The sequence below is a fragment of the Epinephelus lanceolatus genome, chromosome 16, assembly GCF_041903045.1.
Source record: "Epinephelus lanceolatus isolate andai-2023 chromosome 16, ASM4190304v1, whole genome shotgun sequence".
NCBI classification, from domain to species: domain Eukaryota; kingdom Metazoa; phylum Chordata; class Actinopteri; order Perciformes; family Serranidae; genus Epinephelus; species Epinephelus lanceolatus.
In genome coordinates, this window is record NC_135749.1 from 27,961,218 (window position 1) to 27,979,676 (window position 18,459).

At 41.2% G+C, this 18,459-nt stretch overlaps 1 protein-coding gene across 1 annotated transcript in view; it reads right to left on the minus strand.

Moving 5' to 3' along the window:
• Window positions 1-1,281: 1,281 nt before the first annotated feature.
• Window positions 1,282-18,459, minus strand: part of myo1g (myosin IG) — a 63,490-nt gene continuing 46,312 nt past the window's right edge. The window contains exon 22 of the mRNA XM_033637466.2: window positions 1,282-2,034. Within this exon, the coding sequence (XP_033493357.2) occupies window positions 1,872-2,034 (163 nt within the window). The 3' untranslated portion in view covers window positions 1,282-1,871. The remainder of the gene's footprint in view (window positions 2,035-18,459) is intronic.

Below are 18,459 nucleotides of genomic sequence, written 5' to 3' on the forward strand. Positions count from 1 at the left end.
CAAATTACAACCTGAACCAAACTGACCTTGTGAGTTGAAGCCCAAACCCAGGCCGTCAGAGATCATCAGGCCCGAGCCCGACAACTCCCAATCCCCCCAGAAAGCACTACTTAGCTCCTCATGCACGGGACACATCGGCTCCAGCGTATCTACAGCAGACAATGGACCAGTTTTGGTGGATCATCTACTCTCCACACTGTACTTCCTTGCCAGCGAAGCTTCCTGCTCCAACCAGGAGGAAGAACAGAGAGCCCAGCACTGAGCCTAGCTGCCCCCTCAGCTGAGACAGAGCTGCTCACAGAGCACTTTGTTTTTAATATTTGTTATGAATAAAAGTTCGTATTTGTAATTCATTTATTTAAAAAAAATGGGGGGGACCACAGCCCGAGCCCTAACTGACCCAGCACACATATTTGGCCCGAACCTGATGCGACCTGTCAAGCTTTTCGGGACCACACAGGACACGAACTGTGGTCTCCTGGGTGAAAGTCCGGTTTGTTTGACCCTCCCCTCCCTACCTCCTCGCCTACATGGACTTTCTTGCTCCTTGTACTCTGTCAGTTGCTCTCAGCATCCAGGATTATCATGGATGGGTTTACACTGAAGTTAGCTGAAAGCCGCTGAGAAGTGTGACAAAGCATTCCAGCAGAGGAGAATTAAAACTGGACATGTCTAGTCTAAATATAATTTCCCAGACAGGTGTCTCAAAACATGAGAAAATAATGAAAAACATATCTATCTGCACGCTGCACAGCACGATGGATATGTAAGAAAATGTGATGGTTTTGTGACATTTCTCTGACAATCTATTTGCACTGAACATCTTTGCACATCAGATGTTTTGAACTCCTGTAAGATGATGTCTGCAGAGTCGTTGTGTTTGTGTGTTTATCAACCCAGTTGATCTGATCCAGAGGACACCGAAGGGACAAGAGAGGAAACAGCCCTCACGTCACTGAGTCCAGTTTTCTCTACTGCTGTTTGAACATCTCTTCCTGCAGGGTGGAGAAGTGTAAAAAACAAACACCAGGACATTAACTGATGCTGTAAATTGACTGTATTTGTACAGGAAATCCTCTCAATCACAGAGCAACACTGACAGGCTCCTGACCTCTCTCATTCATATTCTTACTTCTTCAGTCTTCCATTAAATCCCCAGACCACATTTGAGAAACACATTTTAATCATTGTATAATGTCGACTTGACTACAGCACACTGTCTATTCATGTGGCAAAGCATTAGGGAGAAATTAACACACAGAGAGCTCACTTAAGTAAATCTTGAATAATTTATTTTCTTTCTTCTTGTTTCTCGTTTTCCTCTTTATTACTTCTGACATGGAATAATTGCCACAGTCTGCCTTTTGAGGCAACAGCACAAAAAATAGTTCTTATTTCATTACAATTCAACTCAGTATACAAAAATATATCTGGGATATTTTCTCTTGGTTGTTTTGGTGCATTATGATGTGCAATTTGTCATTCAAAAAGTGCATTTACTTCTGTTTTTGTTCCATCTTGTCTTTAAAAAATATCTTCAAAAATCCTCAGTATTTTATGTAACATCAAAAGCAAAGACAGACTCATAGATGTGTGTTTGGCAGTTGTGTCCTGAGTCTATCCAACAACAAAATTATCTCCTAACTTCTCTATTCAATACTTTCGTAATTGTCTAGTAAACATCGTCCTCCTGCAGCTCAGGATTCAGAAAGCAGTATCCGCTCTTAACACTTAAAAACCTTTGTGAAAATATTTCAACAATCTTTAACAATAAACAACTGTTTTTCAAGGCAAAATTAAGAGACAAGTTCCCACAAGGCAGAGCACTCAGGTCCTGAGGTCAAGCTGTCGGTGTTTGAGTCGGACAACTGTTAATTAGTGGGGATGAGCAGGATGAAACCATCTCGGCTCTTCTTAAAATCTACGTTGGTCTGGCCTGGCTTGGTTTCTACGGTGACGCTCTTTGGTTTTCCCCGCATATGAAGCTGCACAGCTGAAGGGCAAACCTTCACTGGGAAATGGACTTTTCTTATACTGAAAGAGAAAAAGACAAACACACATTTTTTGTATTATTATACTTGATCAGAAGTTTATTCCTGCAACCTCTGAACTTTGCTTTCTCCAATAAATACCTTTCTATTCCTCTTACCTTACAGCTGTAGTTGGTAACTTTTATGAAAATAACTTTTTATCATAGTTCATCATAGTTTCATCATAGTCTGTAAAAAAAAATAATTTGGTAGAATTGACCGCAGCTAAAGGAAAACAACCAATCAGAGATGAGGAGTAACACAGCTGTCATTCGTGTCAATCGCTCTGTTAACTGTAGTCCAACTGTCAAACTAGGCAACGCTGATCAAATATGAATCAAGATTCTGTCACTGCATTGCCCATTACTCATGTATTCAGAAACATATTTTAGTGTACTGTTTGGCGGTAAACTGAGAGAGTTTGCGACCACCATGTTGGTTTTATTGGTACCATCCACAGCTTTTCACGATTGAAATGGAAATAATTTGTACCAAACTGAACTGAATTGGACTGCTTGGTGGAAACATGGTCTTAGTTCCTCTTCAGCTCTGATTGGTTGTCTGAACCTGATTTTTTTCCGGATTATCTGTCTCATTTTCTTTTGTGTGAATATAGTGACAGTTTTAGCAAATATGACGAACAATTTTTTTTAAGTTACCAACTACAGTTCTAAACCTCACGTTATTTCCTAACCCCAAACTAACACCAGGACCCCATGCACGTGAGAATTTGTCATGTTTCAAAAATATGTAATTTATGTCAATGACATCAATGCACTGATGGAGGACATGGATTACAGTGCTTGAATATAGGAACCTATGTTTGAATTTTTTGTTGAAATGTGCTTCAGAAATTTTAGACATTTACAAAAGTTTGGTACATTTTTGGAAAATTCACCCACCAACGTCGTTAGATGTTGATATGTGGTTGAATTTAGGATGACCAAAATTAAATGTCAGGGCAACATCTAATGCCAGCAGCAATTTGATGTAAAATAACAACACTGAAGCGGGATTTATAGTTGTGCGGCAGACCCTACACCATAGCCTGTGCACATGGCCTCCACCGATGTAAGCATTTATACTCGTGCAGTGGTGTGTCTGTGTCACTCTGCAGTTACACCTCCAAAATGCTAGTCAGCAGTGGAGGTTCCTATGAAGTGCTGTAAAGTTTAGTTGATTCAAAACACACAGTAAACATGGCTTAATAGAGACAATTTCAAAGACAAGTACACAAATTGGCTTCACTATAACTCGCAGCATTCACAGACAAACATTTGTCTTTATCTGGACACATTTTCCCCACAAATATGACATGCTAATGTTATTAGCACAAGCCTATGGCATTTTACAATGTATAAATTAGCCTAGCAGCTAGTGACCTTTTTTCTGTTCTCATATTAAACCAGGGACAACAGCAACATTTAACAAAGGTAACAGTACATAATTTTGCTCTATTCCAACTCACAAGGTTCACTGACAAAACAACTGTACCGTACTAAACACATTTCCAAACAAATACATCATGCTAACGTTAATAGCACAAGTCCATAGCATTTTACATTTAAATATCGTCAACCCGATTTTCATTCTAACCAAAATTTAACGGGAACTGCCCATTGGTCCGACAGCCCATTGGTCCGACATCCCTTTGTTCTGACCATATTAAACCCATTGTTCCGAAGTCCATTCTGAAATCATCATGATGTCCTGTGGTTAAGGTCTGGTTAGGTTTAGGCACAAAAACCACTTGGTTAGGGTCAGGAAAGGATCATGGTGTGGGTTAAAATGAAAAAGAAAGTGACAAACACATAAGCCGTGAGCCTGCTCTGCCTTAAGCATTTCCCAGCTGACCCAGAGCCGGTCGCGGCGCACCATACGCCCGCCGCGAGCCGTTCAGCACCGCGGACAGTCGGATTAATGGGCTGTCGGACCAATGACATGGACCCAATTTAACATCCTTCCAGCATGAGTCCAACATCTTTCTGATGTCATACTGACGTCTGGTTTCAGCTGTAAGTGTTCCTACTTTTAAATGAAAACATGCTATGACACAAAGAAGCTTTACACTGACATTCAAGTATTTCATGCAAAACAAAGCATTTCAGGTAGATATTTTAAAGCAACAAAAGATAGCAAACAAAACATCACAGCAACATATAAACGCTGCAGGTCTAAAAATGCAGTTCAACATCTGTAGGTCTAATAAAAATAACATACAGGTTTAAAAAATACTTACTATAATTATTTTTTATTCCCTTTATCTAGTTTATTACAGAGAAGTTTAGCACTGAACCAAAGTACTGCCAAAGTGAAGCAAACCGTGTTTCTTCAGGCACCCAAACTGCCTGCCAACATCTAGTTGAAATCAAAACATCACAAGACACTGTGTTGTTTACTATGATATTAATCATCCGTCATGTTGTGTGTCAATGGTAAAAACTGACAGTTGTGTGTGAATGCATGAACCCATCTCTGATGCTCCACACAGAGGTGAAGATCCACACAATCACAACCTGTCTCTTTTTAGCAGCCTTGTTATTGATCACTTGACACTTCCCCCATGTTGTTGGATGATTTCCACTGACCGCAGTCACATCCAGGGTGCAGGTGCTTTGGTGTCACACACCCACAGTCCCTCTGCTGACAGCTGGGACGAGGAAGTGTGGCTTTGCTGGCTCGACAGGCCGGTCGCTGCACAGTCAGCTGAAGATGATCCACTGTGAAGTCGCTGCTTCCTCTCAGCCCCCGGGGGATCCTGCAGCCTCAGCCCGGCCACGGCGACCCCCACAAACACAAGCTGGCCTGGCACATGGCTCAGGCTCTGCGATGTGCATACAAAGAGCCTCAGACTGTATGCACCTACATCACACCCTGAGGCCCTGCAGAATACGAGTGCTTCAGTGATATTTCCATTTCTCCTGTGAATGTATTCAGAATGTTGTTTGTCTATTCGCAGACGCACTTTGTATGAACCCAACTTGAAGCTTTAAAAAAAGCAGAAGAAAAACAATATTTGCCAACCAGCTATTTGTGGACGCCTTTGAATGCTGATAATGTGACTGATAAGAAGAGCTGGCTCATGCATACAGTATAGGCCACCTTGGCATCTGTCTGCTTCCTTTGGCAAGAACAACTGAACGACCGTCCTATCCTCCACAGACTGAAGGGTCCTCCTCAAAAACTCTGGCTGAAAATCAGATGAAGTCCCACCTTTGAAAGGTGAACTTAATTTAAGCAGATTACATAATATTTTAGCTGTTATGCAACAGTGCTGGCAGTCAGGTTTAGTACAGTAGATTCACACACCAGGTGAGAGCATCACACACACTAAAATCTGAGCATAGAGACAGACCTAAAACACCACACTCTAAGCATCTGAATAATGATACTGCTCAGTAATAAACTGAATTCTAACAGTGCAGTCACATGTTTGTTAATGTGACAGTGAAGCACTTACTCACTCCATGGAGTATAAACTGTATGTAAAACAGCTTATTGGTGCAAAAGTTAGTTTGGTACATTATTTGTTTATCAATCCATTTTTAAACTGGCAACTGTGTGTTGTGATACCTCATAAATACTATCGTTTATAGTAAAACTACTCGGACAAAATCTCTGGTTATGGTCTAAACGATACAATTTTAAACAAAGTTTAACAAGATTTACTCGCCTAATGGAAAATTTACATACATTTGGTGCCTGGTGGGTGTTAATTTTGGACTTCAATTGTGTGAAGTGCAGTAAAATTTGATTGATTCAATTAACACACCTAAAACATGGCTTGATAGTGACAATAGTGACAATATTAAACAAAAGAACAAAATTCAACTCCATTTTAACTAACAAGGTTCAGCTTCACAGACGAAACAACCATCTTTCGTTAGACATGTTCCCCCCCAAAAAGACATCATGCTAACATTATCAGCATAAGCGTGTTACATTTTACATTGCATAAATTAGCCTAGCTGCTAGCGGTCTTTTCCTCTACTCACATGAAGCAAAGGTAACCTAACAAAATTCAGCTCCTGTGTAACCCATGAGACTCACTGTCAAAGCTAGTGTCTGTTACAAAACATGCCATTTCCTAGGGCTGGGCGATAAATCGATTTTATCGATTAATTCGAATTTGCAGTTTAGGCCGATTTGTTTTAATGAAAATTGAGTTTCTATTTAAAATCCGCCACCGCCGCTCCACGCTGGTCTCCGGTAGTTCAGAATGGGCTCACCCCTCCCCATGGCATGGCTTTTGTGTACACACCTGTGTCTGTGTTTGTGTGCTCACCTGTGTGTGTGTGTGTGTGTGTGTGCGCGCGCATCAGGGCCGAACTCTGCTGTGCGTGACACAGAGAGCAGAGGAGGATTTTAGACGCGCACCGTGTAGGGACATAAATGACATGCCGTTGTGTAAATAAGATGAATAAGTGTTACCAACGCCAGGCTGGCAGACCCCTGAACCGTAGTAAAAGGACCTCCGAAGACCATTAGCTCCTTTAGCTTGTGTTAGCTCGTTGTGGCAACAACACATAAACAACGGGACTTCGTCACTGTGGCTGCTCGATGTAAACAACATAGCACATGCCTCACTTTCTTCCTGGGCGCATCCATCTGACGTCACACACCACACCCGGCGCACTAGTGTCTCATACCTCCTACATCAACTACACACATACACAGCTCCACACACACACACACACACACACACAAGCCACACGGGAACTGCCCATTGGTCCGACAGCCCATTGTTCCAACCATATTAAACCCATTGTTCCGAAGTCCGTTCCGAAATCATCATGATGCCCTGTGGTTAAGGTCTGGTTAGGTTTAGGCACAAAAACCACTTGGTTAGGGTCAGGAAAAGATCATGGTGTGGGTTAAAATGAAAAAGAAAGTGACAAACACATAAGCCGTGAGCCTGCTCCACCTCAAGCCTTTCCCAGCTGACCCAGAGCCGGTCGCGGCGCACCATCAAGGTAGAAATACGCCCACCAGGAGCCGTTCAGCACCGCGGATCGTCGGACTAATGGGATGTTGGATCAATGGGCTGTCGGACCAATGACATGGACCCAAGTCACACACATCAGGCTCAGCCTGTAACATAAGGCTATTTAATTTGTTTAATAAAAGGACAAGGTATAGACCTGTTCTATAGGAAAGGTAACCTTAAATGACTTCTGTTGTGATCCAATATAATGGTAGGGGAAACACTGCCATATGATAAGAAAGGGGTCCAGTGGAAAGCGATCACAGATGCAGTCACAATGTATATTGCAAGAGATATGGTGCCCATATACAGGCTACTGTGGAAAAGCTGGGGTTTATTCACATGCTGAAAGTTTTGGACCCCAGGTATGTGCTGCCAGGCCGCAAATATATATATTTTTTAACTAGGAGGGGAAAAAATCGATTTAAATCGTGAATCGGATTTTTTGTGAAAAAATCAGAGATTTTTTTTTAGGCCATATCGCCCAGCCCTACCTTTTCCACATACACAACATGCTAACGTCATTAGCATAGGCCTATGGTATTTCTCATTACATAAAGTAGCTTCCTGATAGCAGACTTTCCTCTATTCATATGAGGCAAGGATAAATCACACACAAGACTTCAAATGCTATTTTGTGGGGGTGATATTGTATATATCCTACAAAAATGCACACACAACAGTTGGTATGTATACAAACTGTATACATACCACACAAATACCACACAAATTAGCATGGTACAAATTACATTATGTACTTAATGCAAAGTCACGTAACTTAGGGTTAGGCCAGTGATCTCAAACAGTTGGCTAAAGTCCTGTTCTCTTAGTAAAGACAACATCTTCAAATATTTTAAGTAAATGAACTTAATAACAATCACGTAAACGACATGGAGAGCATAGCATTTTGCTACATTTGATTAAATCTAACTTTTACCTGCATGCTCACAGTCTCTTTCAAAGCTAGTCTACACATACATGATGGAGTTTTTGTTGAACTGGATGCAAAGAGATGAAACTGATGTTTTTCTGATCTAAGTCTTGGTAAGACAGCAAAAGAGCAAATCACCCAGACCTGGGACAGCTCTGTCACAAAGGTTATACAAGGTCGTCATGGGTGTAATCCTCCCTTATATACATATGCAATCAGGAGAGAATGACATGCAAAGTGTGACTCAAGCCTGGTACATCTGATCCACAAATACAGTCAGACGTGTTTGATGGTAGAATGCGTCACAAAAGCCTCGTTAAATCTGTTCCTCCATCCTCCGTCTTTCCCACTTCCTACTGGGCATTTGGTAATTATATGTGACACATGACCAGCATGAAAGCAGGTAATGTGAATAGAGAGAGACAGAAAGAAATGTTCTCATAAACTACATAAAAATAACCAAACATTAACCAAGCTTGAAATTCAAAGCCATCACTTTAAACTGCCATGTTATTTGATTTCCTGGTGCTAAAAGACTTTGGACATGTTTCCAAATCTGTGTCACTGTTCATCATAAGTCACTCCAACAGGTGTGGCCTTGCTCTCTTTTTTCCACTTGGCCCCTCGTCAGCCTCAAACCTCACCTCGCTGAACCCCCTAAACCAGCTGTCCTGCCCCGCCACAGCAGGGACAGGCCAGACACGGAAACCCACTGACCTCCACAGGGTTTTGATTTTGTGTGTGATACTGATCTCATCCTACCAGCTACCACAAGTGAAACCTGACACCAGCAGTGTGTTTGGAGGAAGGCCTCTGTGGTGCAGCCATGTGCAGCTTTCTGCTGCTGAAGACTGTGGAGGCTGAGACCGTCCACGATTAAATATAGCCGGCTGTCACTCTTCATGCGCGCGCTTCTGTTCAAATACAGCTGGGCGATAAATAAGAGCTGTTATTGTGTAAAATGGAAGTTGTGTTTGATCACTGCAGAATTTGTGCTCAGTGTACAGCAACCAAAAGGTTTTGGCAATGATGAGTTTTTTCCAAGACTGTCCTTGCTTCAAATGCTCAAAAATCTTTCCCAGTAATTGTGCAAATCTAAAAGATAAAGATGGAGTTGAGATGTTGTTACAGTGCTGCCAAACCTCTCAGGGAGGAGGCTAGGTTGGAGGTTACCGGACATTGCGGTTTGCATCCACCCAACAAAAACATGGCTTCTCTTAGCCATGACCATGATCGTTTCCTGACCTTAACCAAGTAGTTGTAGTTGCCTAGCTGACAGAAATCCCACCTTAACATTTGAGGCAGCTCACGTGAAAACAGCACTGACAAACAACCTGTTTTTTTCCCTTGTAGGTTTAAAGAGTTGTTGGTTTTTCCAACCATCTTTCCGTCATAGCTGCTAACGCCATTTTTGAGGTTTGGGGGGACTTGTTAGGGTTAAACTGCAAACAATTATGAAGCTTGATTCTTTTATTTCCACTGGAGATTTTAAACTGTCATTTTAAAAATATTTTTTCTATGTAGTCCAGTATAAAAAAAAGTTATCTTAATCTAACACACTAAATAAAGGATCTAGACACCAACTGCTGTGCTTTAAAGCTAACTGTCAGTATTTAAAGTCCGCCTCTACTCAAAGGGTGTTTCTTTCCTGTTTATGTACTCAAAATTGTCTGACCTTGACTCAACTGACTTGCATCTGTGCAAAGTTTGTTACTACAGAGGTCACTGTCTAATATAGGAAACACATATTGGCAGTGGAACAGACTTTGACACAACACTGGCGAAAAAAATCCTAAAACCCCCAGCCCAGAGTGGACTTGTCAGCATAGAGAGCAGAGTTAGCATTAGCACAGTGAAAGTTTTGACACCAAACATGGTAGTGTGTGCAGTTTATGGATGTTAACCAGACCCTGAAGCTTCCTTCCACTATCTACTGAAACCCCATCGTAGCAGATATAATTGTGTGTTTCAAAACCATTAACATAAGATACTTACTACACCTAATATTCTGATGCGTCTGGTAGTTGCAGATTTTAAAGCACAACAGACTCCTCATCTGAGTCTGACTGAGGCTCAAACACATATGTCTGAATCTTTCAGATGTTTTCTGTGACGCTAACGCTAGCCATCTTGATGTACACTGCTCTTTCACCAGTCAACCTTGCAATAGTAGCACTAATCACCACACTTTGTTTTAGGACTGTGCCAGTGCTGGAGAAATCGGGAAGCGAAACCTAGCTCCAGCAGCGGTGTTGAGCGGGATCCGGAATCCAGAACTTTTTCTGTGGGAAAATTATGTTTTTTCCACTTTAAATCTTGTCTAGAGTGGGGCGTCGATGGCTTAGTGGTAGAGCAGGCGCCCCATGTACAAGGCTGTTGCCGCAGCGGCCCAGGTTCAACTCCAGCCTGTGGCCCTTTGCTGCATGTCACTCCCTCTCTCTCTCCCCCCTTCACACTTGTCTGTCCTATCAAATAAAGGCTATGAAATGCCCCAAAAAAATATCTAAAAAAAAAAAAAAAAACATGTCTAGAGGGGGACTTTAAGGTTCCCTGTGGTTGCTGTTCATATCATGTTTTTTATCACTTGGCTCTGCAGAAACATTTAGAGTGTAGGTGTCAGCATGACTTCTCATTAATCTTCTCATTCAACTCTTACAAGCATATTTCCTAAAATGTCGAACTTCTCCTTTAATACAAAAAGGCAGCAGCCCTCTCACATTCACCTGTAGCTTTCATCCATCAGAGCCCCTCCCCTCCATCTCACAGCCCCCCTTCATTCCATCCCACCTGACTCGACACCCACTCTTCAACACAAGCCTGCAAATTTACCCTTGCAATCTTAATTAGCACTTCCTCAGCTGCCTGGCAACCATCACTGGGGCAACAGCAGCATCTGCAGCCCCAGCAGCGGGGGCAACGAGACCACTCGAGGTCTCTGGCATAAGGTGGCGGGGAGCAGACCATATCGGGGTCCACTTTGGCGTCATGGTGTTCACCATCCATTAAAATTACCATCACCATCATCAGAAACAGTGGGCCTATCTCAACCAGCTGCACCCTGCGTCTTGAGTCTCTTCAGGGGGCATTCTGGGAAAAAAAAATGAGTCATAGTGTAACAACAGTGGAGCTAATGCATGTAGAGTGGTTTCTCTAAATGGTGCAAATATGTTTTAAAATTCAACACTGTGGTCTGAAATGGTATGACTCACAAATGTGTGTCATTGAGTGTGATGTACTTCAATAATAGCACTGGCTTCAATCATTTCCTCAGTGCTGATTAATTCTTGGGACCATCAACACATTTCTGAGATAAGAGCAAATCAGTTTAACAGCGAGGTAGCTCACAGAGGGAGAGCTGAGCGTCTCATCAAATCGGTTCGTGAGGGAAGACGCTCGATTGCTATCAGGGGTTTATATGCAGCAGGAGCTTCAGACATGTTAGTGATGGCTTTGTAACACATCATATTAGTCAAAACATCAGCTAAGAGACAACACCAGGACAAACAAGCGCCTCTTGACATAAAGACTGATTCTTTTAACAGATGAATTACCGTGTCGTACTCGACATTACAGTGAGGCCGTTGTGAAGAATGAAAATGTTGCTTAGGAATCCATTTGTTGCACTCTGAGGTCGATTTAAAGGCAGCACGTGTGCGTGCTGTTTGAATCCACAAAGAGGGCCTTTTGATGCTGCTGCAGTTTTGAGGTCAGCAGCCGCCTCTGTGAGAGTGCGCCCAAGAGGCTTTGAGATGCTCAAACAGAAAGTCCCAGAGATTTAACAACCAAGCCACCAGTCAGAACCTCTTTAAAAAATATCTGCTCCTCCACAGACGAGCGTCTTTGATGTAAACTTGTGACAATGAGCTCATCGGGAAAATATGATGTTCACTGTCTCTGAGTCTTTCACTAAACCACCCATCCCATCATCCTGTTAAATCCTGTCTCTTCATCATATCACCGTTATGTCTGCCTGGATCTTCCTGGGGAATCCATTTAATGTGCATCAACATAATGAATCAGTGCACATGGGTCTTTTATTCAACTAGACAGCATGGTTTAACAGACAACATCATTCTATCTGTTAAAATTGCATTTAGGTCATAAAATCAGGAAGTGTGTTTACTGATTTGTTGAAATATGAGTTCAAACTGCAGCAGAGCATTTTAAAACTTTACATTAAAAAGAAACTTTGTTTTTTCCAACCAGGACTCGTCTTTCTAAAGTTTTTGTGTCTCAGTGACTAATGGAGACAACAGATTTGGAAACTGTTCCAGTAATTAGAAAGCACTGTAGCTGGCAGGCATGAAACAGGCTGCTGTGTGACCACTCGAGGCATGTTCGTCCAAGTGCTTGTTTTGCCACTGACAGGCTCATATTGTGATTATAAGTGTCAAAGAAATAAAACTTTTGTTGGTTTTACTGTCTATATCTGTGCGATGTTGATGCAAGAGACACTCTTCTGTCTTAACATAATTCTGTCTTAACATTTTTAAGACTTTTAAAAGATTGATCAAAGACATTTAATACCAATCAACGCCTTGTGAATGCCTAACGACTCCAATGCCTCCAAAGACTTTTTAAGGATTTGCAGGAACCCTGTGTGAGAATTCAATTTTGTTTTACGAGTGCATTCTTAAACCCAATTCAGAAGGGATTTTTATCTCTATAACCTATGCTGGCCAGTGATTTTTCAACCTCAATGCTATCAATAACTATAGCCCTAACTAGCTACTGTTGCTCTTTTAGCTAACTCACTGATTATCCTGTAATTTAAGTCCAGTCCAGAGAGATACTTTCACAATTCACAGTGCATCTTTGAGCTTCATCACCTCAGAGCGGTGTAATAACTGAGGAACAGAGAGATTTTGCTTCATGTATGAAAGCTGTTACAGATTTCAGTCCTAACTGTAAAAGCAGCCTAATCCACTTAAAGAAAAACAAGTTTAAGTGGTTTTAATCTGTCTGTGTTGATGAAATTTCAGCTAAATAATTACCTTAAACATGATACTAATATTCAGTACAATACTAAGTATTATAGTGTAATGAAAGTCACGTTTTTCCCGCACAGCTTTTGTAATATGCCAGCAGCTAAAATGACATCCATGAGCATGACTTTTATTATTTACTACCCACTTCCTCTGTAGTATTAATCCTGTGTGAATGAGGCCTTTGTAAGTCACTTATTTATTCACAGACAGCGAGGATGCAGTTCTTTGTGTTGGTATGAAGAGGAAATGAGCTATAAAAGTTTATGGGGACTGTCTAGTGTTAGAGATATATTTGACTGGATATTATATAAATCAATGACCATAAAACGACTGTTGTTCCCTTTTCAACCATTTTGAGTCCATTTACTTGTTTTTAGGAAAGTGTAGATGGTCCAGCTCTTCATACACCAACACAAAGTACTGCATCCTCACTGTTACATTGGTTTCTCCACCTCCCCAGTCTCCTTGTCTTTAGGATTTAAGGCGACAGAGGGGAAGCTGTTTCCAACATGGCGATAGGGGTATGAGACGGTTGCCACCCACGTGTATGCGTGCAGATTTTGCTCTGCCGTGCTGAGTTCACTGTGTTGAACCTCTGGCGGTTGCTGCTTGGCTGTGGCTGATTCAATAGCAGGCATCACGATAGCAGAAATAAGACAAGATGGGGGAGCTGATGATGTTGGTGTCTGAATACCTGGAGTTACAGCTGTAGCAAGTTATGAGAACAACCAGAAGAAACATCTTTGCTAGTTTCAGTGATTTCCATTGTCTTGCTACAGTACACAGCTACAAGCTAGCTTCTGCCAGTGTTCACCAAAGCACCGTCCTAGTATCGCAGTGATGGGCCATAACAGCAGCAACTGCTTTTAAAAACACTTTGATTTTTGGGGTAACCCCTTTCAGGTTGGCGGTTTGCTGGTGAAAACGGCTTTAGATTTAAATTTTACAATAAGTGTTCATCGTGTGTCTCTGGGATTTGGTTTGTGAGCTCGGAGACGATGTGTGTCAAGCTTGGCCAGATGAGTGGGAGGACACTACCAAATGACCAAACTAAAATGTGTCTTGTCATTGCAATAACCTCAAAACAAGCATCTCCACTGAACTTCTACAGACTTGAATTACAGTTGGAGTAGAAAATCAGGACCAAATTGTTCAGGAGGTTCCAAGGACTGAGGGATGTCATATGCTGTAAAGCCCTCTGAGGCAAATTGTGATTTGTGATATTGGGCTTTATAAATAAAACTGAATTGAAATGAATTGAATGAAGAGACAGAAAACCCTACAAACTGCAAAACTAAAGAACTGCTTGCACTGTATTTTTGAAGCAGTTGCCTGCAGTTTGGGTGCAGTTAAAGAGCAGATGCACACTGCGACAGTAACGAAAAGGATCACTATAAAAGAGATGCTGTGCTGATTAGAGGTGTTTCAGTATTTATTGCAGCATTATCTGATCTGGTAAGCGACAATATTTACCTAATATTCAGAATCATGCAAAAATTAAATTCATGTTCATCTCATTGAAAGAAGGGTCTTTTAGTCGAACACACAATTTATTTAGAAAAATATACAGCTTCTTAAATGTGTCAGACCTTACTATGTGACCGAAATATTACTAATGTAGGCATGAAAACTGTGAATCATCTTATTTAATACAGGCATTTGGCCACAACATGAAAGACAGACACACATACAAAAAAAAAACAAAAAAAACCCACTGGTGCTAAATTTGGTTCCAGCTCTACTTACAGATGCTGAACACTAATATGCTTATATGTCATGGAAATGTATGTGTTAGGATAAAAATGTATTTAAATTATTCACATATGTGCTGATGGCAGTCAGTCACACACTGCAGACCGACTGTAATCAACAGATTCAGGATAAATCAGTGAACCACATGACCTGCCAGCTGTATGAGAAGAAAATAGGTCAGTGTTAATATACTACTATTACTACTACTGTTTGCGTCCACCTGGGTTAAAAGCTGTTGTCATAGTTACTCTCAGTGGAGGAGGAAGTACTGAGACCCTTTACTTACTTGTACTAAAACCTCATTGCAAAAAATGACAATAAAGATGATATTTAGGAGAAAGTATGTAAGTATAATCAGGAAAATGTACTTAAAGTAACAAAAGTAAAAGTACCCAATGCACAAAATAGTTCCCTGTGACTGTTACATTATTTTATACATTATCATTAGATTATTTTTACTCATGCTTTCGTAAACGACTGATTTTACCATCAGTCTACGCCTACTGGAAGTACTTGCCACTGACACTCTCTGAAAATGTTATGGAAAGGATCCTTACAAAGACAAACCTTTTTGTTTAAGAGCAAGATTCTTTTTGTTTCATCAGAAAAAGCCCCAAAATTGCAGTCATTTAAATGAACAGTATTTTTTTTTCTCTGCTTTTTTTCTAATCTATCTTGGCGAATTAAAAATGTATTTCAACCAAACCAGAGACGGTGATTGTTGGGACAGTGTAATGATGAGCCAAGACAGTTTTTGTGAGATTTATTGTGTATCTGTCAACTGAATGACGTGATATGATAAAATTACTGTTTATTTAAACGGAGCCTGGTAGCGACAGCGATTTCAGGGCTGTTTCTGGTTCAACAGAAAGGATCTTAGACACTTACATTAATAATCTGAGCCTGTCAGTGGCAAAAACAAGCACTTTTATTGGGCGTAAAGTCAGGGTGTGTAACTGCACCACAATTGCCATCACCAAACCCACCAGGCTCAGTTTAAAAAGACGGTGACTCCATTTAAATAAACATTGTAAAACATTGGTTGAGAGAAACAGCTGACAGTTGGCTCGTTGAAATAAATCCTTATTTCACCCAGTTAGATGTTAAAATATGCTTGAGTCTGGAGAAGTTGGTGGATAGTGATTTTGTAGCAGTTTCTGGGTAACTCTTTACTCTTTAACAAAAAGAACCATCTCTGTAGGGATTCTTTCGATAATACTGCCAGGAACTCAAATAATTTGAGTCTGTAAGTGGTAAAAAAAAATATATATATATATCAACAATACCTTGTTGAAAAATACCAAACCTACCCTTTTAGGTACAATACTTGAGTAAATGTACTTAGTTACATTCCATCACTTTTGATAAAAACTGCACCAGCTGTGATCCTAAGGGCCTGTTTATACGGTTCTGTATATTTCTGAAAACGAGTTTTTATCTTTGCGTTTGCACCTATCACTTACACGTAACCGCCGTTTCTGTCCACGAAAACTGAGATTTTCAAAAACAGCTTCCAAAGTGAAAGTTTTTTAAAAAAAAATATCCATTTCTCAGTCAGTCAGTTAGTAAGTACGTCAGTGATCAGTATAAATCCACTCATGTGCAAACTGCAAACATGGCTGGAGGAGGCGAAGCTGACCTTTTCCCACTGGCGAAAAGGACAAAGTCAGTGGTGTGGGAACATTTTGACTATCAGAAGAACCCCCAGAGCCAAGACGAATGGTGTTTGACATGTGGCATATCGCCACCTACTGGCATGGAAAGCTGCCGTTTTTGCGTTTTCATGTAAACAGGGATATCGTTGTCACAACTGATCGTGTAAACCCCAAATTTTTTTATACGGGATAAATAAAAATCCATTTTTATTTGTATCGGTATTCATGTAAACAAGGCCTAAGTCATGTATAAAACCAAAACTAGAACCAGATCAGAAGCTGTGCAGTCCAAAAAACATACAAGGAAAAAGACAAAACAAGGGACAGGAAGTGTGCGGAGGGGACGAGCTGACCGAGGAGAGTTCAGAGCACAGGCTGCCTCTCCGGCCGGGAGACGAACACATTTAGGACAGCCACTGAGGGAGAAAAAACTGGGGAGGCAGGGAAAGAGATGAGGCTATTTCAGGCTTTGGATGACGCCTTTCACGACCTAAAAAGAGAATTTAGAATAGAGAGGGCCTTCACTAACTGACAAACTGTTGACGTCCAACAAGATCAAACAACAAGTCAACAAGTCCTTCAACTCCACTAACAGGTCACTGTGTGTCTCTGGTCATTAAAGCCACATCACAAGACTATTCACGTATGCTTTGAGGTTAATCAAATCATGTTTTTTTTTCTCCTCCTCATTTTCTTCCCTCTTCCTCGGGAAGGGAGGGGGTGACCCAGAAGATTGCTATTAATGCAACACCGTTCCAGGTCTTTCCATATTCATAACCAAAAGTGCTGATTTAGAAAATGCAGGAGAAGGAGAGAGAAGCTAGGAGAAGGAAGAGATGAGAGTAAATGAAAACAAATAAAAGGCGAGAGGAGCAGAGTAGCTGTTTTGCCCACAAGCTAATGAAGTGGCATTTTATAAAATGTGAGGTGTGAGCTGGTCACCTACAATCACATCTGATTGAATAAATTCATGTATACACCCTCGGGGGCAGCAGGAGTCATCAAAAGATATTTTAATGATTTACAGGAGGAGAAGAGTTTTTTTTTTTTACATAATTAGAGTGTCACTTTCAATTTATTATTGTGTGCACAAGGGGGAAAAATGGATCCCTGTGAAATGCTCCATCTAACCCACTGCATGCCGCGTTACTTAACTTGCTGTCATCACCACCATTCATCTGATTGGACAATGGGAAAAAACTCAGGGAAAAACTTGGGGAATCACAAGACAAGAAATACTTGTTAAATTTCTTATGGTTCTTGACATTTATTTGACTTGGCCAAGAAATTGCAAAACAATGAATGTAAAGGCGAGGAACAGGATAAGAACTTGTATTTGTACTGTACGCGTAAACTTCTACATGTGTATTTCGTTTCAGAGCTTCTTCTTTTCAATGGCATAAACTAAGTGCTGCAATTTTTGGTGAAGCATCACAGCTGATAAAGAAACTTCTCTTCCATCCACAGGGAGTTTCTGTGATCAATAAGATAATAAAATCCCCAAATTGCCTTTTAAGTAAAGAATCCTCCTCAATCTTTTAAGGCCGGGCAGATCATACCCTAAATCCTGCATTTAGCCCACTCATACTCCCCCAGCTGTCCCAGCAGATGGTCCACGAGTCCAACCCCCCTCCAACACACACACACATGCACACAGTAAACAGGCACATACCGGCACACACACACCTCATTCATGCCGACAGCTCAGACCCAGGTGACAGGAAGAGAAAGCAGGAGAGAGACGGGGATGAGAGGATGAGGGAACACACAGGAAAGAGAAGAGAGGGGAGGATGAGCTCTGCTGAGGGAACAAGAGACGGATGTGACATGACAGAAAACCAGACAGCTTGTCTTCGCTCGTCCTCGTCGACAACAGAGAGCAGCTTTGAAGTCAGATTTTACCTTGCGCGTCTAATGCTGCTCTCTCTCTAACCCAGTTTTGTACAACTCACTGTGCCACCAACTCTCACACACTCACAGATCCACTCTCTCGTGTCTGATATCCAATCATGAGAGAAAAACACAATCGTTCCATTGACTGTTTCCTCCCCTGACCAATCTCCAAACCTCATAAACTAAAAATGACATGCGCGTGATTCTCAAAGTCTGGGATCTCATT